This window comes from Lemur catta, chromosome 6 (genome assembly GCF_020740605.2).
Source record: "Lemur catta isolate mLemCat1 chromosome 6, mLemCat1.pri, whole genome shotgun sequence".
NCBI classification, from domain to species: domain Eukaryota; kingdom Metazoa; phylum Chordata; class Mammalia; order Primates; family Lemuridae; genus Lemur; species Lemur catta.
In genome coordinates, this window is record NC_059133.1 from 62079876 (window position 1) to 62105106 (window position 25231).

A 25231-nucleotide genomic window follows, 5' to 3' on the forward strand; every position below is an offset into this window, starting at 1 on the left:
GCCCACATCATCTTCCCTCAGGAACTCAGCTAGGTCTTTTAGAGCTCTGGAAATGGCAGATCATTGTAATGGGGGCAGGGTACGTGTGTATCACACACTGCATCTTAAAGGCTCTGCCTAGAAGTGACACATATCACTCCCTAATTGGCTTAAGTGACACTCCACATGTCATGTAGCCATACGTAACTTGAAGGGACTAGAGAACTGCAATCCTAGTTTGTGTCCAAAAGAGCTAGAATTATTTGGGGAACAGCACTAATGACCCTCAAATGGTTTCTTTCCATTTTCTACAGTTGAATGAGTTTTGCATCAAAGAAGCCTTCCAGATATTTCTCCTATTGTTAATAACACTACATCTCCTATTATTAATAACGCTACTAACATTCTTTCTGTATAGCTTCTAACAACTAAGTGTACTTTCTTGATTTTATATATTCTCAATATGAAGGATTTACCAGCATTAAAAATTTTAGTAGCCTTGTAGCAGAATGTTCTAGCTTCTTCAAAAGAAAAGAAACAATTTTACAAAATTATACTTTTTTTTTCCAGACATTGATGAATGCTCTGATGGCTTTGTTCAGTGTGACAGCCGTGCTAACTGCATTAATCTGCCTGGATGGTACCACTGTGAGTGCAGAGATGGCTACCATGACAATGGGATGTTTTCACCAAGTGGGGAATCGTGTGAAGGTCAGTACAAGGGAGATCTAGAATTTAAGAAGTCCTTTTGAACTTGAGGAATATATAGTAAGATGTAAATAGAAGACACTGCTTAATGGTTAAGTTATTGGCATTTTTTAATATATGTTTACACAATAATGATTGGAAACATGGTAAAATCTAACTTTTGTTTCCTAATTATGGTAATTATTTTTAGATAAAGTTTGTGACACTAACCCAGTTGTCTGTGGATTCTTGCAACCATTGAAGGATGTTTTTAGAATGAAAAAGCCCATAGTATCACATAAATTTTGAAAAATGGGAGGATGCAAAAATATGACCCCAAAACAGGTAGAAAAAATAGGTGAAAAAAGCAGGATTAAAGTGAAAATGAAGAAAATTACAATGATGTGACCAAGGGTAATATACTTATATAATACTTGCTATTCTGGGCTATTCCTAACATACCGCTTGGCTGGCAAAGTAAGAGATGGTTAGTGAATGTTGAACATTGGATACATAAGATATGGTCCCTGCTTCCAAGAAGTTTTCAATCTAATAAAAGTAGAAGATTCAATTAGATTATATTCAGTTAGTTACCATTAATTTTGAATTATTTTCAGTGAATTGACAGCTCTGTTCCTCTATATCCTCTATGAAGGGATAGAATTTTTAGAAACCAGACAGAGCAAGCAGAGCTCAGTGAATAATTGTCAGGGAAATCACCCACACTGAATGAGTGTGCTATCAGAAATCTTGACATAAGAAGGAAAACAAAACTGAAGAACTCATTATTTTCTCCATTTGTATTTACACCTTCATAGAACAACTATCAATAGCCTGAGGGAATAATGGGATAAAGATGACATAGTCAATAAAAGCCTTTGAGAATCTAACCTAAAGGTACATGACACCTAAATGATGTCTTTTATCCTTGGGCCTCAAAGGATTTCCACACAAAGAAAAGTGAAACAGACTTAGGTGACAGATTCCAAGGCCCCTCCAGTGCTTTGCCACCAGCAGGGGAGCTGTTGGCCTTGAGCAGAGGTTCATCAGGATTTTCACATGGGAATGGGAATATTGTTGCCTTACCAGGGGCTAAACCCTGGCATTTGCAAATAACCACTTAACTGTGGTCTGAGAGCTTTATCTTGTACTTGTGAATGTTCCGGAGTGAACATCGCCAGCCCTGTAGAGGATACCAGAAACCATACATTGCAGTGCAGAAACAAATTAAACAATGGGATTTTGTTCTTTCCTGATAAGCTATTTTGCTTATATTGTATAGTGTTTTATTAAGATTGTCTTTTTTAAAGTTATGCACATAAATAATGACTATAAGCTGATTATAAATAATGCAAATCATACAGAAGTATGTAGATTAAAGCTGACTGCGCATCTTCATCTCTTATCCCCCTTTCCCCATCCTTTCCACTTGTCCTCCAGGGGTAAACTGTGCTTAATTTTGGTTAGTATCCTTGTACACCCTTTTCTTTGCATCTGAATGTGAATAAATATGAATAGAAAAAGACACAGACCTCTTCTGGCTATCTTACATTAAATTTTCAACTCCACTCACTTATGTTTTTTTTTTTTTAGTTTTTTTTTTTTATTTCAGCATATTACAGGGGTACAAATGTTTAGGTTACATATATTGCCTTTGCCCCACCCAAGTCAGAGCTTCAAGCGTGTCCATCCCCCAGACAGTGTACACCACACCCATTCGGTGTGTATATACCCATCTCCTCCTCCCACCTCCCATCTGCCCAACACCCAGTGAATGTTATTACTATATGTGCACTTAAGTGTTGATCAGTTAGTACCAATTTGATGGTGAGTACATGTGGCACTCACTTACCTTTAAATTTATGACCACATATCTGAAGTGGATTGTATTAGCTATCCATAGAGGGTAACAAATTACCCCCAAAACTTAGCAGCTAAAACCAAACATTATCTCACAGTTTCTAAGGGTCAGGAATCCATGCACAGCTTAGCTGGGTACCTCTAGTTCGAGGTCTTTCAGGAGATTGCAGTCAAGCTACTGGCCAGGGATGTGGTCTTATTTTGAAGGCTTGTCTATGGTAGGAGTGGGGGAATGGGGATCTGTTTCCAAGGTCACTCATGTGGTTATTGGCAGACCTCATTTCCTTAACACATGGACCACTCCACAGAGTCACCCCAAGATGTGGGAACTGGCTTCCCCTAGAGTAAGCAATAAAAGAGAGAGCAAATGCCCAAGATGGGAGCCATAGTCTTTTTAAAACCTTATGTCAGATGTGACATTCCATGACTTCTCCCATTTTCTATTTGTTAGAAGTCAATAGGCCCAGCCCACATTCAAGGGCAGGAAATTACACATGCGGGTACTAAGTGGTGAGGATCACTGGGGGCCATTAGCACTGTCCAGTATTCTTCAGTTACATTCCCTTCCAACTCTAGGATACAACCATTTCATACTTTCTACAGTCTCCTTGAATGTTGGATACCTCTTCCTTTCTCTTCATTATCTATCAATGGCCTATTTAACTGAGAGCACAGAAGTAGTAGAAAAACTAATTCTCTTTTCCACCAAGAGCCATACTAGTAGGCTTACTCTCATTTATTAATGTATCCAACTGCTTTCCCTCCCTCTTGCTTTATTGGATGAAGTGTCCCTGCTTCTATCAAAGCTCAAACACTCCATTGTATCTTGCATCTCATCCTCTCTCACCTACTTATGGACTTTGCCTTTGTGATATTCACTTTTGCTTCCATGTCATTAAATATGCTTTTTCTACTGCATCATCCAGCAAACAATCTGGATTAGCAGCCATCTTCAAAAACAAAACAAAAACAAATGAAAAGTAACTTCCCTTTACATCTCTTGACTCTCCAAACGTATCCCCATTTTCCTGCTCCCTTTAGAACAAAATTCTTTGAAAGAAGTTTCTATACTTGGTTATCTCTGCCTTCTTGGTTCCAGTGAGGCTTTAGTCCCACTACTCCAGCCTATGCTTTTCTTTAAAGATTCCTAACAGTTTCCGTCTTGCCAAATTTACTAGCTAATTGCTCTCTTCCTACTTAACCACTCAGGCATTTGACCCAATGGATCATTCTTTTCTCTCAAAACATTTCTTACAGAACATAACTTTTTTCACTTGGCTTTGGGGACACTACTTTGTCTGGTTTTCTCCTTTCTCCTACAGCTTCTGCTTTCATTCTCCAGAGTACTACATATTCAAATGCCCCAGGGCTCAGGCCTTGTCAAGCTTCTCCATCTATTCTCAATTCCTAAGTCAACCAGCTTCATAGTTGAAAATACCATGTATATATTTCTAATTCAGACCTCTGCCCTCGCTACAGATTCATATATCTAGTGGTCTACTAGATATCTAAACTTCGATTTCTAATAGGATACTCAGGCCTAATATAATTAAAACAGAACTTTTGATTTACTCTCTAAATCTTACAGGTCTCTAAATATATTAATAGTTGCCCAGACCTACAAATTAGAGTCATTGTTTCTTTCTTTCTTTTCCTCACACCTCACATCTAATACATTAATAAATCTTCTAATTTCAACTTTCAAAATATATTCCTGATCTGACCACCTCTCACCACTGCTGCTGTCACCATCCTGTAAGCCATTATTACCTCTCTCTGGACCACTATAGCAGCGTCCAAACTGGTCTTTCTACTTCCACTCCTGGCTCCCCTAGAGTCTTCTTTCTATAGTACCCAGAACAATCCTTCTAGAACTGAAGTCAGAACCTATTACTTCTCTGTTCATTCTCCCAGAGCCTTTACATCTCTTTCAGAGTAATATCCAAACCCTGACCATGTTTTATGTTATACACCCTTGATTTTCTTGCCATTTCTCAAATATACCAAACTGATTCCTTTGCATGTGCTCCCCTTTGTGAAATGTCCTTTCCTGAGATCTTTGCATGGTCCTTCTTTCATTTAATTCAAATTGGCTCTTCCTTGGCTCCCAATTTAAAATATCCTTCCACCTCTGACACTCTGTCCATTTACCTTGATGCTCTTTTCTTCATAGAAATTATAAAGTCTCCTGAAATTATAGTACATACTTATTTGCTTGGTTATACTTTAGAACATAAGCTTCAAAGATAACAGATTTTATACGTTTTTCATCTACCATATCTCCAGTCCGTAGAACAGTGCTTGACACATAGTAGACAGTAAATTTATTTGTCTAATGAAAGAATGAAGTGGATAAAAGAGAGATATGATAGATAAATAGTTAATCTTTTAATCAGAAGCACATTAGGCACATAACCTATATTAGAATTTAGATATTAGTATGACATATGTATGTATGTGTGTGTATATATATATAGTATATTAGAAATAGATATATAGTAACATTTAGAATAAAACATAATTAGTGCATTCATGAATGTTCAGTCTAGGAAGTAACAAGGACAATTAAACCAAACTTAAAATAACACATGATAAATATTAAGATAGCAAAGTAAAGGATTCTGTCAGACACTTGCACAGAAAAGACTTTTTAAGAAACTTCCACAAACACATAAACTGTGGAAAACTTTATTTAAAAAAAACACAATTTTGAAAAGATGTTTCTACTATTATCTACTGATAGAGTTTGTAAAGATTATCAGAAAAATCTACTCTGTCAGAAGACAATGTGCTCTGAAGTATTCTTTTAAAAGAACCCGTCTGTGTTATTGTAAAAAAAAAAAAGACAAATACACACAACTATCCATTTACTGCAATTTCAGTGATTTTTTAAAATTGTAATATTAGTATTTAGAAGGATTCAGTTTTAAGAGTATGATTATATCTGAGAAGGTGCTATTTTTCTGCTGCTTGAAAAATAATAATAATAAAAAAAGCATTTCAAAGTGGACAAAGCCACACCAGTAGATTTACAATTACTCTGCAAGTATAAGATTCATGCTTGAAGGCATGAATAAATAACTGCACTGTGTCACTACTTTTTTGGCTACAGTCATGTGATATACAACATGTGTGTTTAAAAGCTGCATTCATACAAATTATATGCTGTTTTGCTCATCTGTTTGTCTCAGAGGTTTAGACATTTAATCCCCATATAATGTGCCAGAGTGCCTTTCTCCTTGTCCATATCACCATTTCTACTATGCCTCAAATTTTGTCTTTCTCTGGGACACAGCCCAGGAATGAATATGTGGTGGAATTTAAGTATTTAAGAATTTTAAAATAGCCAAGATTTTATCTTAACTGGTCCATGTCTTCAGTTAATGTTGAAATCAAGTCACTGAAGAAAGATGTTTACTTAACTCTATCCTTATAATTGACGAGGACTATTAGTGCCCTAGTTAAAAGCAATACATTCCATCTTCTCTCTAATCCACTTCTCCCACCATGATTTAATTCTTTCTTCCTTGACCTTTACTCAGAGGAAACAGGTGAAATGGGAAATAACTGCTTACTGGCACTCATACACTATCTCTGAAATGTATTTTGGCTTGTGACTTTTAAATGGTGGGGATGGGGATAAATAAAATTAGTCGCATCTCCTCTTACAGACTTGATCTGTGGGCCAAGATATGTTTGCTTTTCATCTGTATGAAAATGCTTTGGGCTGTGATTACCATAAAATAGGTGAGGTTGGGTGAATAATGGGCACTTGCCAGTTGAGTCAGGCAGGAGACAAAATGGTAATCTGAAATGGAAAAGTTAGGAAGTGGTGGATTCTTTGTAAGAGAGATGGTAATTGCTGATGATTACTTGCCCTTCTGTGGGTGAGGGGCAAGGTCTAAGGACAGTGTGGAAACACCTGGACTATAAGGGAAGAGCACCTAGGCAGAACGTGGGAAAGAATTTCCATGTGGGGTGGTACAGCTGTGAGAACAGGGTTTGAAATTGAATAAAGTGCCTCAGGGTTCCCATGACATTTCAGCTCCCACTAAGAAAGGATTTTCTGTAATCACCATTTTAACATTGGGGATGATATCCCCAATAAAGCATCATAGGCACTTTCAGAATTTCCACCGTTAAACTGTGTTTTGTTTGATAAATTAAGCCATATTATTACTTTGAAAAAATATGAATGTTTCATAAAGACTAATGGTATTTACAGAGATATGAAAGTTGAAATTCTAGCCAAGGTTATCTAGTTTTTAAAATCAAACATGAAAATATTTTCCTGTGAAATCCCCAGATCATTAACACTACATTGCTTTAGTCAGCATTTAATAGGAAATGCATGCCAGTAAGATGAAAATTAATTTACAGTTGAATGCTTTAAGTCTGGAGACAACTTGCCTGATTGCAGTTGTTTGAAACTGAGCTTATTATAAGCACATTGCCTGCTGCTTTTTCTTGGTCATAGATATTGATGAGTGTGGGACTGGGAGGCACAGCTGTGCCAATGATACCATTTGCTTCAATTTGGATGGTGGATATGATTGTCGATGTCCTCATGGAAAGAACTGCACAGGGGACTGCATCCATGATGGAAAAATTAAGCACAATGGTCAGATTTGGGTGTTGGAAAATGACCGGTGCTCTGTGTGCTCATGTCAGGTTAGTATATATAAAACATTTTAATCAATTTTATTGAGTTGTAATTTGCATATATTAATATTTGAAGTATAAGCTTGATGAGTTTTGACAATGCAGATATCTATTTAACCACCACAACAATTACTGGAACAAAACATTTCCACTGACTCAAATGTTGCCTATGTCCTTTCTTACTTAGTTTCCCATCCCCAGATCCAGGCAAACACTGCTTCCAGTCCCTATAGAATAAATTTGTATTTTCTAGAGCCTCTTATATTGGAATCATCTAGTACATACTATTTTGTATCTATCTTCTTTCTCTCAGCATTATGTTTTTGAGATTCATTCATATTGTTACATCTATCAGTAACCCATTCCTTTTTATTGCTGAGTAATATTCCATTTTATAGACATGCCATTTTATCTATTCACATGTTAAAATTTTATTACTGACTATGCTATTTTTTCCATCATCACAATATCATATTTGAATGAATGCATAAATGAAGTCAGAATGGATATGCTATGACCCAAGAGTGCAAAATACCTATTTGGGCTATGTTGCAGTTTTAGAGAGGTATTCTGTAATATGTACCCAGTTAATATAGAGACTTAAATTATAGTTAAATGAATAATATTATGTATCAAAGACTCATATCATGGAAGAAATAATAGTTTATGCAAAAATGTAAAGTTTAAATTATTCTATAAATCTGTCAATATATAAAATATTGACTAGCTACAAAATACTAACACACATGTCCTTACACCAAACAAAATTTACTTAGTATTCAAATTACCATACTAATGTACAAATACATGTATATTTATTTGTAAATACATGCATTTATATACACATAAGGGCTGTGCAGTGGTGACCATTTTATACTGGTCATTTATGGAACATTTTTTCTGGTCAAGTCATTTGAGAAGTAGCACGTGGAAAGGAGATTGGAAGTCTTCTGGCTTAGGTAATTTCTACATGGTAGCTATAAAATAGGATTTTAAAGAAAATTTATTATGTTGGGTAAATAATGTGAATTATTTCAACTTCCAATCACCATCTGATATATATATGATATTAGTATATTGTGAAATGGAGGGTTTTGGTAACTTCTTTTTTTCTTTTTTGCAGAATGGATTTGTTATGTGTCGACGGATGGTCTGTGACTGTGAGAATCCCACAGTTGATCTTTTTTGCTGCCCTGAATGTGACCCCAGGCTTAGCAGTCAATGTCTCCATCAAAATGGAGAAACCTTGTACAACAGTGGCGACACCTGGGTCCAGAATTGCCAACAATGCCGCTGCTTGGTAAATCTAGCTACATGAGGTGGAGGGAAAGTTTAGGCTGAGAATCTAAATAGGAAAGCAACCTTGCCCTCTCCATACCTGACCACAGTGTTGGCAGTTACAAAAAGTGAGCCTGGTTAGGATGATGAGATGATTGTTATACAGTCAAGACAGAAGAAGGAATATTCTGAGGTGGATGTGGTAGGCTGCATGGTGTATTCTTCCACTGAGAGTAATCTCTCTTTCAAAAATATTTCTATAGCTCAAAAGAAGAAAACTCTCTCCTAGCTTCCACAAACCCATCCAATTTAGGTATACTTAAAGACAATTATGGATAGAACAATGGAATTCATGAAAAAAATTATTATTTTTCCAACCCATTTCTATCGGTCATACTCTGACTCAAAAAACAAAACAACACATATATTTTTTTCCTTCTAAAGATTGTTACGTCAATGCTTCTAGTGGGCTTCTTTTGCACATAATATTGATATGCAATAAATATGCATATGAATTGAATATTTATATATATATTTGTGGAACTTTTACTGGAAAATGCAGGTTAAAAAGAAAGCAAGGACTTGATAAAGAAAACACCAGTCTTTTTTCAATTGACCACATTTTTTGTTTGTTTGTAGTGGTGTAAATGAAAAGGAAAATGGTCAATGTGTCTCTGTAGCAGAAAGTTTCACAGAAGATGCTACTTTTAAAGTCATGCCCAATTCTTTTCTATTTGTGTGAAGATATTTTCAAGGCAAAGCTTTATTGTTCCTTCCTTTTTATACTTTCGACCCAAAAATCAATTGAAAGAGCAAGGTCAGTTTCTGTGCCCGAAGGCTGCTTTCATCTCCCAAACCATAAGATTCAGAATTTTGAAGAATATAGGAAACAGGTGGAAACTACATTTTAAAAAGATTCAATTCACACAATTTTCCCATGTGGAATAAAAGAGAGTGAAATACATCGAGAAACATATAAATGAACTAAGGAAACTGTCGCATTCCCTTCATGTTTCACTTTATTTTCTTGTATATGGACAAAACTTTCTTCATGCATAAAGAAGTAAATGAGAAGTTATAAAAAAGATCAAAAGAATAAAAAAGTCATCTCATGGGCAAAGAGTAAAACCTCTTCCACATTAAATCACTCTCCTTTGTCATGGGAAAGATAGGGGCATGCACATTTTGTTGTTTTAAGAGAAATGATTTTTGCTTTTGTTTTATTGTTGTTCTTGTTTAATCCCCGAAGTTTGTTTAAAAATGCAGCTGCAGTATAGATATCATTCTGACAGGGCTTTTGGAGATTCCCTGCAAGATTCATGGGCTTTAAGGATCTAAGCATAAATATCGATCAAATTAATTGAGTATTCAGTAAACACTGTGCCCCCCTCCTCCTTTCCCTCCTCCCTCCATTTCCTCCTTTCCTTTCCCTTTGCCCTTGCACGTCTGTTTTTCCTATAGCAAGGGGAAGTTGACTGTTGGCCCCTGCCTTGCCCAGATGTGGAGTGTGAATTCAGTGTTCTCCCAGAGAATGAGTGCTGCCCACACTGTGTCACCGACCCTTGCCAGGCCGACACCATCCGCAATGACATCACCAAAACTTGCCTGGACGAGATGAATGTGGTTCGCTTCACCGGGTCGTCTTGGATCAAACATGGCACTGAGTGTACTCTCTGCCAGTGCAAGGTAAAGCGCATTAAATTTAAGCAGCGAGCCCTTTGCCAGCCCCAGCCAGGGCTCATAGATGTTAATGTGCTTCATCCGGACAATGGGAAACATTTTATTTTCCTATTTATTGCTCAAACAGAGGTGGAAGGAGTGCCACTCAGCTTTATTAGTACCAAGGCTGAGGATACCATGTGCATCCTCTGATGCATATTCAGGGAGAAAGAGAATGCATGGGCTGAAACCAGAACGATCAGTTATTTTATACCAAGGTAGAAGCAAGCTATGTAAATTGCCCTAACTGTCTTACTGTACACATCTTTTAAAAACTGAAACAACAAACTTTATGTTTCTTCTTTCATGAAGGAAGATAATATTTTATTGATTTTATCTAGTTCTTTTATGAGGTCTGCAAGATATATTGATGAAGTAGATTTGTTACATTTTTCAAAGTGGAAATCAATGTGACAAAATTGGGCATATTTCTTCTTTTGAAAAGCTTCTGTTCATATCTTTTGCCCACTTTTTAAGGGGTTTGTTTGATTTTTTTTCTTGCTGATTTCTTTGAGTTCTTTCTAGATTATGGTTATTAGCCCTTTATTGGATGCATAGCATGTGAATATTTTCCCCTATTCTGAAGGTTGTCTATTTGCTCTGTTGATTGTTTCCTTGGCTGTGTAGAAGACTTTTAATTTAATCAAGTTCCATTTATTAGTTTTTGTTGTTGCTGCAATTGCCCTTTCTAATGGCCAACAAACATATGAAAAAATGCTCAATATCACTAATCATCAGGGAAATGTAAATCAAAACCACAATGAGATATCACCTAACCCCAGTGAGAATGGCTTTAATCAAAAAGTCCCCAAACAATAGATGCTGCCGTGGATATGGAGAGAAAGGAACACTTATACATTGTTGGTGAGACTGCAAATTAGTACAATCTGTATGGAAAATAGTATGGAGATTCCTCAAAGAACTAAAAGTAGACCTACCATTTGATCCAGCAATCCCAGTACTGGGTATTTACCCAAAGGAAAAAAAGTCATTTTATCAAAAAGAAACTTGCACTCCAATGTTTATTGCAGCACAATTCACAAGAGCAAAGATGTAGAATCAACCCAAGTGCCCATCAACTTATGAATGGATTAATAAAATATGGTAAGTGTACACCATGGAGTACTACTCAGCCATAAAAAATGAATTGATGCCTTTTGCAACAATCTGGATACCATTCTCCTAAATGAGGTATTACAAGAATGGAAAAACAAGTACCATATGCACTCACTATTAAATTAGAACTAACCAATCTGTACATGTGTCCAGATGGAAGTAAAACTCACTGGAAATCATGCAGGTGGGATGGGGGAGAAGGGGATGAATAAAATCATACCAACAGGTACAAGGTGTACTATCTGGTGATGGGCACACTTATAACTTTTACTCAAACAGTACAAACGCAATCCATGTAACCAAAACATTTATGCCCCCATAACATTCTGAAATAACAAAAAAAGGAAACCTCCCTCCAAAAAAAAAGTGCAAGTTATCAAAAAACAAAACAAAAATGGGCATATTTTTTGTCGTCAGTTACATTGAGTTGAAAAGTTTAAGATCTGTTGTTTACCATGTTTTATTTCTAGAGTTAGAGAAAAATCATTATAAAGTTTTTTCTCATAGGAAAATAGAGCATTTTTTTTTTTTTTTAATAGAGATGGGGTCTTGCTCTTGCTCAGGCTGGTCTCGAACTCCTGGCCTCAAGTAATCCTCCCGCCTTGGCCTCCCAGAGTGCTAGAATTACAGGCGTGAGCCACCCCACCCAGCCTGAAAATGGAGTATTTTTGTGCCTTTTACTTCAATGAGAGCAAAAATACAGATAACGTAAACAGAGTATGTGGAGTTCATACATAGCCACAAAGTTGAAAGAGTTCTTATTTAATTATTATTTCTATGAAAATGTAGTAGTGGCTACTGCCCTTCATAGTCATAATTTTGAAATCAACACTAAAATTAAATAAATAATCTGAAGGCTTAAGAACAACACAAAAAAGCAGAGATGTCACATTTTTCTGAGTATATCCTAGCCAGATACCTATAACTGCTGTTTTTTAAGTGAGCATTACCGTTTTGTAAAATTTTTCAGTAGGGCAATTTAATTCAGTACAAATTCTTACCAGAATGGCTTAATGTAACAAGACAAAGAATATAAAATGCTTTAAGCTTTGAGATACCATTTTTATCTATTTCAAACCCAAATTTCTAGCTCTTTCAATCAGTGCAATTTGTCAATCAAGCAAAGCTTTTTTGAGTGAACATTTACTGCTGTTTTCTGAAATGCATTAGAAAATTTGAAAGTTACTGTTACTAAAAGTTTCTAATAATGTATATGCAATGTTTCTTTATATCCATTTAATATGAGTATACTTGAGTGTATATCTCAAAATTTTAGCACTAATGACTAACAGGAAAATACTTTCTGACATTTAATTACCAATAGAGTTGAGTCCTCTTACACCCTTTTTCTAACTGTTAGATTATTGTTCTGAGCAGTAATGACAAAAATACGTACTAGATGATGGATGAAAATTAAATATAGCTCAGACAGGTACATTCAGCAAGAAAAATGCATTCAGTAATAGGCAAGAAAACATTAGACTATTTTGAGGGGTAAAGAGCATGAATGAGCTTGTCATTCACTGCCTTATAAATGACAACTAGAATCGTTCAGCTCTTGGTACGAATGTATTCCAAAAAGTGTATTTTCATATTAAAGTCATTTCTTCTTGTCACATAAGTACTGATTCTTAGAAGTTGCTATTAGATGCCATTTCCCTTTTCTATTATTATTAAATATAAGCTATAAAAATATGCTCAGATTTATCAAATTTATTTGAAATAGTCATTTTTATTACATTTATTTTCTGTGATTTTGAAAATAAAGTTTATGCAAAACAGGCTCTGGGTATTGCATTGGAGATGTAAGCATTCTTCACAATTTGGTGCTTTCATAGCACTGTTTTTACTTATTACCTCCTTATCCTTTCCCCCCCTGAGTTTAGTTTTAGTCAATAAATACAGACTGGGTTGGGCATTGTGCTGGTACAGGGGTATAATGTTAAGCAAAACCAGACACAGTCATTTCTAGAAATTATTGTCTAGCAGCTTATTGTCTAGAGCTATGCTGTTCAATAGTCATTAGCCACATGTGGCTGTTTAAATTAATTAAAATTAAATAATAGAAATTCAATTGTTTTTAGATGCACTAGCCACATTTCAATTGCCCAGTAGTCACATGGCTACTGGCTATCATATTAGATAGCACATGTGGAAAACATTTTTATCATGACAGAATGTTTTATTGGACAAAGCTGTTCTAGAGATCAAGAATGCAGTCTCTGGAACCAGACTTCCTGAAGTCAAAGCCTGATCAACCACACTAACTATGTGACCTCAGAGGATGTTCCTGAATCTCCATACAGCTCAATTTTCTCACCTGATAAATGGGAATAATAATAGTACCTACCTGGGAATGGTATTAGTACCTACTTGAGAGGGTTGCTGTAAGAATTAAATGAGATGATCCGTACACAAAGTTTCATACAGCACTCAACACATTCAGAGTAAGCACTCAATAAATGCTGGCTATTATTATTATTGATGGTGGAGTATATAGACATTAATAAAATCATGCCACAGATGAAGACAACATTACAGCTGTGACAGATCCTATGAAGGAAAGGTTCACTGTGCTAAGAGGATGTACAACATGTGAACCAACTTACTGTGAAGTAACTCAGTAAGATGAGATCTAAGAAACAGGAGTTAGCTGGGTGGAACAGGGTAAGATTTTCCCTTCCCTTTTTAAAGGTGTCTTCAAATTTAATTTGCTTAGATTTAAGAAAAAAAATATTTCTCCACTTAGAAGTTAAACTCTTAAGTCAAAAATGAATTAATGAGGTATCCTTTCCTTAATCTAGTAGAGAAGTACCCTTAGGTCAGAGTTTTTTCAGCTTCAAACAACAAAGAGGGATGTATCTAGTTGAGAAGTAAGGAGGGAGGAGGGATTAGAAAGGCCTTTCCTTTAATAAATAATCACTGAGCAGCAAATTTTGGAAATTAGAAACCAGGAGGCCATTTTAACTCCTAGGGAGACTCTAGATATAATGCTGAAATACTTGAGGTACAGAAAAAATTAGAGTTTTATAGGATAAAGCTCCTGACTTCCTAAATTTTGCCCTTATCTATCAAAAACTATTGAAGTTGTGAAAGTGGATCTGAGTTCTAACATTAGAATAAATTACTATATCTATCTATGGAAACAAATAGCTATATATGGGCAACATTATAATAAAGCTTTTAGTATACGATCAGGAGAGCTTTGCAAATCAATGGAGAAAAGATTATTCCATAAATAATGGAATGACTAGATAGCAATTTGGGGTAAATAATTTTATATAGTACAATATTATATATCAAAACAAATTCTACATGGAAAATGTTAAAAATTAAAAATAAATCAAAACAAATATAATTAAATATTTATCAAAATTCCAGAAGGGAGATGTCTTTTTTAACTTAGCAGTGATAAAGTATATCTCAAAGAAAAAAATTAGAGCTTCTATGGATAAACAAAATTATCAAAATAAAAAGTCACAAATGGAGACTAGAAAAATATTTTCAGCATATTTGATTTCTTTATTAGATTAAGAACATATAAAAATAAGAAAAGCACTTATTTTCCCATAAATAGCAAATGATGAATAAACAATTCACTAAAAAATACAGCTATTAAAATAAGAGAGGAAGTCATTCAGCCTTTAAATAATTAAAACTTAAATGATTTGCACCTCTTGTCACTCACAAAAATCAACTCATGATGGGTAACAGACTTAAACTGAAGGCATGAAACAATAAGAATTCTAGAAGACAATGTTGGAAGAACTCTCATAGACATCCGCCTAGACAAAGAATTTATGAAGAAGACCCAAAAAGCAGTTACAGGAACAACAAAAATAAATAAATGGGACCTGATCAAATTAAAAAGCTTCTGCACAGCCAAGGAAACAATCATTAGGGTGAATAGATAACCAACAGAATGGGAGAAAATATTTGCATGCTATACATCCAATGAAGGACTGATAACTAGAATCTATAACGAACTCAAGCAAATGAGCAAGAAAAAAATCAAACAACTCCATCAAAAAGTGGGCAAAGGAGATGAACAGAAATTTTTCAAAAGAAGATAGACTAATAGCCAATAAGCATATGAAAAAATGCTCAACATCTCTAATCATCAGAGAAATGCAAATTAAAACCATGATAAGATATCACTTAACTCCAGTGACAATGGATTTTAACAAAAAGTCCCAGAACAACAAATGGTGTGTATGCAGAGAGATAGAAACATATGCTGCTGGGGGGACTGCAAACTAGTGCAATGTCTATGGAAAGTAGTATGGAGATACCTCAAAGAATTATTAATAAAAGTAGAACTACCATTTGACCCAGCAATCCCACTATTGGGTATTTACCCAAAGGAAAAAAAGTCATTTTATCAAAAAAAAACTTGCACTACAATGTTTATAGCAGCAAAATTCACAATTGCAAAGATGTGGAAACAACCCCAGTGCCCATCAATAATGAGTGGATTAATTTAGTTTTTTAAAAAACAAAATTTATATTTGCTTTGATTGAAACATACATATACATTTAAATTAAAAAAAACTTAGATGTAAACTAAAATTATAAATGATTATTTTCACATTCTGTAGGTTAAAAAACTTTTGCAACTTCTAATGCTGGCAGAGATGTATAGGAATTGTTATTCTTAGGCACTGTTAATGTCATTGAAATATACATATCAACAGCCACACACTCACAACCCGCCCCACACACATGCATACACACACAAATATCTTTTTCCCTTTAATCCCATGTCTGAGAACCTAACCTAAGGAAAAAACTATAAAATGCAATTATTATATGATATATTATACTTTTATAATATATTAAATAGTATATATAATATATTGTAATTACATATATAAATATATATTATTCAGCCATCAATGTAATAGCAATGGTTATAATAAAAGTTAAGATAAAATTCTGACATATAATTACATTTCACTTTGACTACAATAAGAATGAAAATAAAGGAAGATGGACTCTACTATAACATACTAAAATATTGATAATAATGGGATGAAAATATAAATATTACTGAAAATTAAAAGTTGTCTTCTAACCTTGATTTTTACAGTTTAGTATAAAGAGTAACAGTGACTTCTTTATCAATCAATATAGCCAGAAATAGGAAGGCCTTAGGGAAACTTATTTTACTGTGTTACTATGTAAGAGTAATTACTTTTTATAATTAGTTTTGATAGCAGGTGCATATTATTCCTAGTAGTTAGACTAAGTTTCAGTGAGTGCTTTTAGTTTTTATCAAGGTAAGATTTATTACAATGAAATTCACAGTTAAGTGTGTAATTTGATGAGATTGATAAAATACAGAATATATGTGACACTTTAAAGGGTACCTGTGTCCTCTTTCAGGTAATGCCTACTTCCAATAGGCAACCTTAGTGTTATTTCTTCATAATATAATCATTCTGCCTCTTTTAAAGTTTAATATAAATGGAATCACATAGTATGTATTCTTTTATGTCTTCTGTTGAATTGACTATTTTATTGTTATGTAATATCCCTCCTTATCTCTGGCAAGGCTTCTTGAATTGAAGTCAATTTTATCTGATATTAGCCACATAGTATATTGATTTGATCCATCTACTTTCATACTATCTATGGTTTTATACTTAAAGTGTATTTTTAGTAGATAATATATAATTAGTTCTTACTTTTTGTCCACTATGATAATCTGTGTCTTCTAATTGAAGTATTTATTTAGTCTATTTACATTTTTTGTAATTTTTGACATTGATGGATTTAGGGCTGCCATTTTGCCACTTATTTTCTATTTGTCTCATCTATATTTTATGCCCCTATTCATCTATTCCTGCCTTCTTTTTGTTTAATAACATTTTTTATTTTATTCTATTTTAATTGTTCTTTTGGATTTTAAACTATAACTCTTTATAGTATTATTTTATTTATTGTCCTAGGGATTACAGTATATGTCATTAACTTATTATGATTAGATTTAATATTATACTATTCATATAAAATATAAGAACTTTGCAATAGTATTTTATCTCATCAGCCTTTGTGCTATAATAATCATATTTTTTACAACTCTGTACACTATAAATTCTATAATTCCATGTTATTATTTTTGCTTTAATCAATTATATATCTTTTAGGGAAATTAAAAGAAAAATGGTATATTTCATATTTATCCACATATAGTAGTCCCCCCTTATCTGCAGGGGACATGTTCCAAGACCCCAAGTGGATGCCTGAAACTGCAACAGTACTGAACCTGTATATACTACGTTTTCTCCTATGCATACATACCTATCATAAAGTTTACTTTATAAATTAGGCGTGGTAAGAGATTAACAGCTATAATAAAAAATAACAATATACTGTAATAAAACATGTGAGTGGTCTCTCTCTCTCTCTCTCACACACACACACACACATACATAAAATATCTTATTGTACCATACTTACCTATTTTTGGACCACAGTTGACCACAGGTAACTGAAACCTTAGAAAATGAAACTGCAGATAAGGAGGAACTATTGTTTTTACCATTTCTGGTGCTTTTCATTTCTACTTGCATATTGGAGTCTCCATCTGGTGTCATTTCCCTTCAATTTGAGTAACTTCCTTTAGTATTTTCCATATTGCAGGCCTGATGGTAACATACTCTCTCATTTATCAGAAAGTGTCTTTATTTTTTAATGATATTTTTACTGCATGTGGAATTCAGGATTGACAGGTTTCTTCCCAGCACTTTAAAGGTGATATTCTATTGTTTTCTAGTTTCCATTGTTTCTGATTCAGCAATCATTTGTATTTTTCTTTTCTTGTATGCAATATGTTCTTTCTCCTTTTCTGTCTCCTTTGACAATTTTCTATGCTTGGTTTTTACCGGTTTGACTATGATGCAGTTAGATCTCATGTTTTTTGTCTTTATCTTCTTGGTGTTTGCTGAGCTTTTTGGATATCTAAGTTGATGTTATTTCACAAAAACTTGAGAAAAGTTTAGCCATTGTTTCTTTAAATATTTTGTCTGTCACATTTTCTCTCTCCTAGTTTTCTGGGACTCCAATTACATATGTGTTTAGATTATTTAATTATCCTGAAGGTCACTAAAGCTCTATTTTTTATTTCAGTCTTTTTCTCTTTGTTTCATAAATTGGATAATATCTATTGCTTTGTCTTCAAATTTACTGACTCTTTCTTCTGCCACCTCTAATCTGCTGTTGGGTCCATCCAGTGAATTTTTTTTCTTTTCAGATATTATGTTTTTCTGTTCCAGAATTTCCACTTAATTCTTTTTATAGTTAAATTTCTCTCCTGAGATTTGCCATCTGTTCATTCATCATGATCATCACTTTATATATCTCTGAACATATTTAAAATAGATACTTTGCAGTCTTTGCTTACTAATTAAAACATCTGGATTATCTTTGAGTCATCTTCTGTTCACCACTTTTTATCTTGATTAGGAGCTATATTTTTGTTTTCCTTCACATGTCTATTAATTTTTATAGTATATTGGATATCAAGGATGATATGTTCAATAGACTCTAAGTCCACTTGGCTTCTTCTATAAATTACTGGCCGATCACCTTACACTTATGGCAGCTTGGCTTTACCCTTTTAAGGTGGGTCTATTTCAAATTTACCTTTAGTTTTAGGGTGAATCTCTTAATCCTTAGGTATCATTTTATTCCTAATCATGGCCCTTTTTGGCTTTCAATGGAAAACTTGAATTATTTGATTGGTTTTCTTTTATTTTTAGTTAATACACAGTAATTCTACATATTTATGGGGTACAGAGTGATACTTTGATACGTGTATATCATGTGTAAAGATCTGTTCAGGATAGTTAGGTTATTCATCACCTCAAACATTTACCATTTCTTTGTGTTGGGAACATTCAAAATCCTCTCTTCTAGCTTTTGATCATACTTGACTATTGTGCATAGTGCTGCAATAAACATGAGGATACAGATATCTCTTCAATATATTAATTTTCTTTCCTTTGCATAAATACTCAATGGTAAGGTTGATGGATTATATTGTAGTTCTATTTTTAGTTTTTAAGAACTCTCCAATACAATTTTCCATAATGGCTGTACTAATTTACATCCTACCAACAGTGTATACAAGTTCCCTTTTCTCCTCATCTGTGCCAGCATTTGTTGTTTTATTGTCTTTTTGATAATAGCCATTCTAACTGGGGTAAGATGATATCTCATTGTGATTTTGATTTTCATTTCCCTGATGATTAGGGATAGCATTTTTGAAATATATTTGTTGGCTATTTTTATGTCTTCTTTTGAGAAATATCTATTCAGATCCTTTGCCCGTTTTTTAACTGGATTATTTGGGGGTTTTGCTGTTGAGTTCTTTGAGTTCCTTATATATTCTGGATATTATTCCTTTGTCAAATGACTAGTTTGCAAATATTTCTCCTATTCAACAGGTTGCCTTTTCATTCTGTTGTTTCCTTTACTGTGAAGAAGCTTTTTGGTTTGATATAGCCCCATTTGTTCATTTTTGTTTTTGTTGCCTGTGCTTTTGTGGTCTTACCCATAAAATCTTTACCTAAACCAATATCCTGAAGAATTTACCCTATGTTTTCTTCTCGTAGTTTTGTAGTTTTGGGTCTTTTAAGTCTTTAATCCACTTTGAGTTGATTTTTATATATGGTGAGAGATCAGGGTCTAGAGAAAACTCGAATTGTTTATTAATCCTTTCTAACTTGGAAGGACACAGATTTTAAATGCTTCTATATACAGTAAACAGCATTTGAAATCTCGGCCCAGATCTTTCAACTTTTCAACAGTGGCTCTCTGACTGTCTCCTTTGAGTCTCTTCTTTAATTCAAGGACCCACCAAGGATTTGAGGGAAGTTTATGTGCTGATTCCCTCCCTCTTTTGTAGCTATTTCCCCCTTAATTTCCAGACATTCGGATAGCCCTCAAGCTGTCCGCTGACAGCTCAGGCCTATAAGATTTGGCATTCTGCTTGAGTTATAGTTATCCCAAGCTGCACAGAAGAGGGAGTGCCCTATTCCTAAGGGGAATACCAACTAAAAAATGAATCTCACACAGTGCCTTTTCCTTCTTTCAAAGATTGAAACTACTTTAGTGTCTGCCTAATGTTCTCCATTGCTTTCAATTGTTATTTTTATATTTTGTCCCAACTTTACAGTTGTTATCTATAGGAGGGTTAGTCTTAAATAAGAATCTATGCCATTACTAAAACTGGAACTCCAATGGGGTGTTTTATTAATCATTCATGTATAAACTACTCTTTCATAATTAAGGAGCTGTCATTGAGCATTTATCCTTTTATAGCAGAACATATTGATATGGAATAAGAAAAACACTCCAGGAAGATTTTGGAAAAGAAACAGTCCCTTCCTAAAACATACTTACAGGAGCAATACTAATGACTTCTTCCACATAGGCTTCTAATGGTAATTGTACATAACTAATGGTAGAAGGCTCCAGAAATTCCCTATTTCTGCTCAAAAGCCATACAGGGCTGGGTGCAGTGGCTCACACCTGTAATCCCAGCGCTTTAGGAGGCTAAGGTGAGAGGATCACTTGAGGCCAGGGATTTGAGACCAGACTGAGCAACATAGTGAGAGCCCCATCTCTACAAAACAAATAAATAAAAAATTATCCAAGTGTGATGGCACACACCTGTAGTCCCAGCTACTCAGGAGACTGAGGCAGGAGGATTGCTTGAGCTCAGAAGTTTGAGGTTGCAGCGAGCTATGATGATGTTACTACAGTCTAGCCCAGGCAACAGAGTGAGACCCTGTCTCAAAAAAAAAAAAAAAAAATCCATACAATTTGAGGAACTAACTAGTATCAGTTCTCAGGAACTGATACACTTATCATTTCATTAGGCCAGTGAATTAGGAAAAATCATGTAATCAGGTTATGGTCAGAAAACCTATGCCTCTGAGCTTGATGACACAGCTTTAAAATGCCACTAAAGGTCCAAGGGATGGTTGAGTCTCTCACTGCCAGAATAAAAACTCTGCTTAATAATAATTTAGAAAGGATGAGGATTAGGTTAAATCAATACTATTCTTCTTGGGTATATACTGGCTTTTTTCCCTCATTTGGTGTGCTTCAACAAAAGCTAGAGCATCAAAATCTTTTTTTTTCCCAAGTTTTATCTTATGGAAACAAAGAGACCTGATTTTATCACATTAAAGTATAATACATTTCAATCATCAAAAGTCAATTATCTGAGAGAAAATATAGAATAGAGGATGAATTTTAGAGTCAGACTAGCCTGAGTTTTAATCCTAGCTCTACCATTTATTAGCTGTGTGATTTTTGGACATGAAGTATAAGCTTTCTGATCTTCAATTTCTGAATATAAAATGTGGAACTATGAATAGCGAACCCACTGGGAATGCTGTGAGGTTGAAATTAGATAATGTATTTAAAATGCCTGGCAAAGTGTCTGACACAGAGTGCACACTCAAGAAGTGGGATATTATCATCATTACAATTATAGTTATGGCATTAACATTATTATTATTACTATTAGTTAGCTGGTTGAGAAACATTAATAGTGCAAGGAATCAAGGAATAAGATATGCATTTTTTCTTCTTTGTATTATACTAGATTGTTTTGCTGCTTTATTATGAAAACTAATTATGCATATCTAGTCCTTACCTTCCTATCCCTCCTATTTCATCTCTATACTGATTTCTTCCCCAGCTTAAAATTCTTACCCAGACCTTTTTTTCAGTTTCTTAACTACACAAAACTCTTCTTATTTCAAAGCCCCTCCTCATGCTGTTCCCTTTGCTTTTGGCCTACCTTTTCCTGCAGCTGTATTCAGGTCTTGGTTTAAATATCACCTCTACAGAGAAGTCTACCCTGGCCAGTGTTTTATTAACCTCGTAACACCACCTAGTTTGTTTGTCTTAGTTGATTTTGGCTGCTGTAACAGAATACTGTAGACTAGGAGGCTTAAACAATCGAAATTCATTTCTCACAGTTCTAGAGGCTGAGAAATTCATTTTTCACAGTCCTAATGTAAGTTGCTGACAGATCTGGTATCTGGTAAGGGCCCTCCTGGTTGAAGATGGCCATTTTCTCATTGTATCCTCACACGGCAGAGAGCAGAGAAAGAGGAAGCAAGCTCTCTCATGTCTTTTTATAAGGGCGCTAATCCCATTCTTGAGAGCTCCACCCTCACTCCCTAATTACCTCCCAAAGGCTTCACCTCCTAATATTATCACATTGGGGGTTAGGATTTAAACATATGATTTTTGAGGGAACATAAACATTCAGTCTATAGCACCTTTCTAGCACTTTTCACAATATTTGGTTATATGTTTGCTTGGTACTTACTAGTTTTCTCCACACAGAAACCGTAAATCCTGCCCTATGAGGGTAGTGATCATGTCTTTATTTATTAATGTATCTAGTACTTAATATACTCAATACATATTTTGTGAATACATAAATAAAAGAACAAATGTGATACAAGGATGCCATAGGGTAAATAAAGCCAGTCTATGACTACCACAAATAACTGGGCATAATAATTGGTTCTGCAATAGTAGAGTCATGAAAAGTGACTGGGCTATTGAACTCTCAGGAATGCAGAAATAAATGATACAGTTGTGTTTGTATGTACTAAGAAAGAAATGTGAGCATTTTCTAATGACTTAAAAATTCATACTCCTCTTTTCTTTCCACTTTTTTTTTCCTAGAATGGCCACATCTGTTGCTCAGTGGATCCACAGTGCCTTCAGGAACTGTGAAGTTAACTGCTCATGGGAGATTTCTGTTTAAAGAATGTTCTTTCATTAAAAAGACCAAAAAAAAAAAAAGTTAAAACTTAAATTGGATGATTTGTGGGCAGCTAAATGCAGCTTTGCTAATAGCTGAGTGAACTTTCAATTATGAAATTTGTGGAGCTTGAGAAAATCACAAAAGGAAAATTATTGGGGCAAAGTTAGACCACAAGACAGCCTGTGCTGTGTCCGACCTCACCGTGTAGAAGAATGGGTGTGGAATACACACCTAGAATTGACCCTTGGCCAGAAAGCCTGAGCCCATTGGAGTTTTGAAAGCCTCCAGCTTCACTGGTGCAGAAAATGTTCCGCTAGATCAGAATCTTCACAAATCAGTTAGGTTCCTCACTGCAAACAGATGAAATGTAAGGCAGTGAATGAATTATATTTTCAGAAATAAAGCAAAGAAGCTATAACATGTATGTACAGTACACACTCTGAAAAGAAATCTGAAACAAATTATTGTAATGATAAAAATAATGCACAGGCATGGTTACTTAATATTTTCTAACAGGAAAAGTCATCCCTATTTCATTGTTTTACTGCACTTAATATTATTTGTTTGAATTTGTTCAGTATAAGCTTGTTCTTGTGCAAAATTAAATAAATATTTCTCTTACCTTATAACACGTGTGAGTCTGAGTGTCTCGCTTAATGCGTTCCTCTTTTCTACAGGTGGTTCAACACGCAAATTGCTTTCCAGTTCTGCTGTTGAAAAACTCCCACTATGCTATTTCCAAATTGAAAGTTGACTTTCACTGAATTATATACCTCAGGTGGGGGGGCAGGGATGATGGATACCTTTGTTCTGCCTCTCTGGATCTTCAATTTCTATTCTACCCTACTCTGTATCCTGGAGGGCTGACCTATAGAGACTGTCTTAATGGGCCCTCTTGATTCTTGTCTGGTTTCGGTTATGCTGCAGTGGGAACACTGGCAGCATGCCAGAGGCAAAGTTTGGATGTTTATTCTGCTGGCTCCCTTCCTGCCAGGTCACTGCCATGATTGGCTATGTCACCTTACTGATGGCTCCAACGCCTGACAGGTGGCTCTCTCTGTTCCACTACCCTGTCCAGGTTCTGATAACTTTTTCCTTCTTCTACATGCATCTTCTGACTTAGGGATAGGAACAACTCTGGCTTTTACATCTTTAAGAAGTACCTCCTCTGTTTCTTCTTGGTTTCCCTGTTTCCACTCACATCTTTATAAATGGTCCCTTTGTTAAACTTTTTAATTAGCCAGCTTGAGTGTGCCATCTGTTTCCTGCCAGGACTCTGACTGATGTACATAAGGAAGGGAGTATGTGAGGGACACGAATGTCTTCATAAAGTTGTCCTTCACATTTTGATATAAAAATTTAAAGACTCAATTTTAGGAGAGATTACATTACACGTTAAATTTTTTGATGCTCTAGGATCTCAGGGGGAATAAAAGAGTAAACAGGCTGAAATGCAATAAAGGAAGTTAACCTAATATTGCCCTATTCTTATGTTTTATGCTATGGTGAAAAGGAAATACAAATATTGTCAATTTATTTTTAGTTGCATAGAGGCATTTGTCTTGAAAGAAAAAAAATGGATACAGACAGGAGATGACTACTACAAGCTACAAAATGGTAAAGTTGCTTTTAACTAGCCCCTCATCATTGTTATGGAAAAAATCTAACATGAGCTGAGCTGAAAGATAATTTATAAATGTCTTAATACTTTGGTATGTGTACTATTTATTAAATGTATAAATTCAAGTATCTATATTCACTGAATTTTTCATAAATGATTTTTCTATAGACTTTTTATATTTAATTTAAAATTTTAGCAGAGCATAGGTTTATTTTTATCATCTATATTGCAATGGTAAAATAGCAATTTAGTTTCTAAGAGGGTATCTGTTAATTTGAAGTTTTTTTAAAGTGATTTTTTCCTAATGTATGTTTGAGATTTCATATTGAATCTTCCTGAAATGAAGAGAGTAAGACATTGCATGTGTGAGTATGTATAGCCATACACAGACATAGTCATCATTTAGGTATTTTATGTTCTTCTAGAAGAAGAAGCAAGGCTGGAATTTCATATTCCAGGTCTTTTATGAATCTTTTTAGGGCTCTGAGCATATCGGTGGCTTGCAG

General features: G+C 34.7%; 1 protein-coding gene across 1 annotated transcript in view; it reads left to right on the forward strand.

The window, feature by feature from the left end:
• The window catches only part of NELL2 (neural EGFL like 2), a 320895-nt gene extending 297165 nt beyond the window's left edge, over window positions 1-23730 (forward strand). Inside the window, exons 16-20 of the mRNA XM_045553976.1 lie at window positions 550-690; window positions 7004-7197; window positions 8312-8488; window positions 9928-10152; window positions 23023-23730. Of these exons, the coding sequence (XP_045409932.1) occupies window positions 550-690; window positions 7004-7197; window positions 8312-8488; window positions 9928-10152; window positions 23023-23073 (788 nt within the window). The 3' untranslated portion in view covers window positions 23074-23730. The remainder of the gene's footprint in view (window positions 1-549; window positions 691-7003; window positions 7198-8311; window positions 8489-9927; window positions 10153-23022) is intronic.
• The last annotated feature ends 1501 nt before the right edge of the window (window positions 23731-25231 follow it).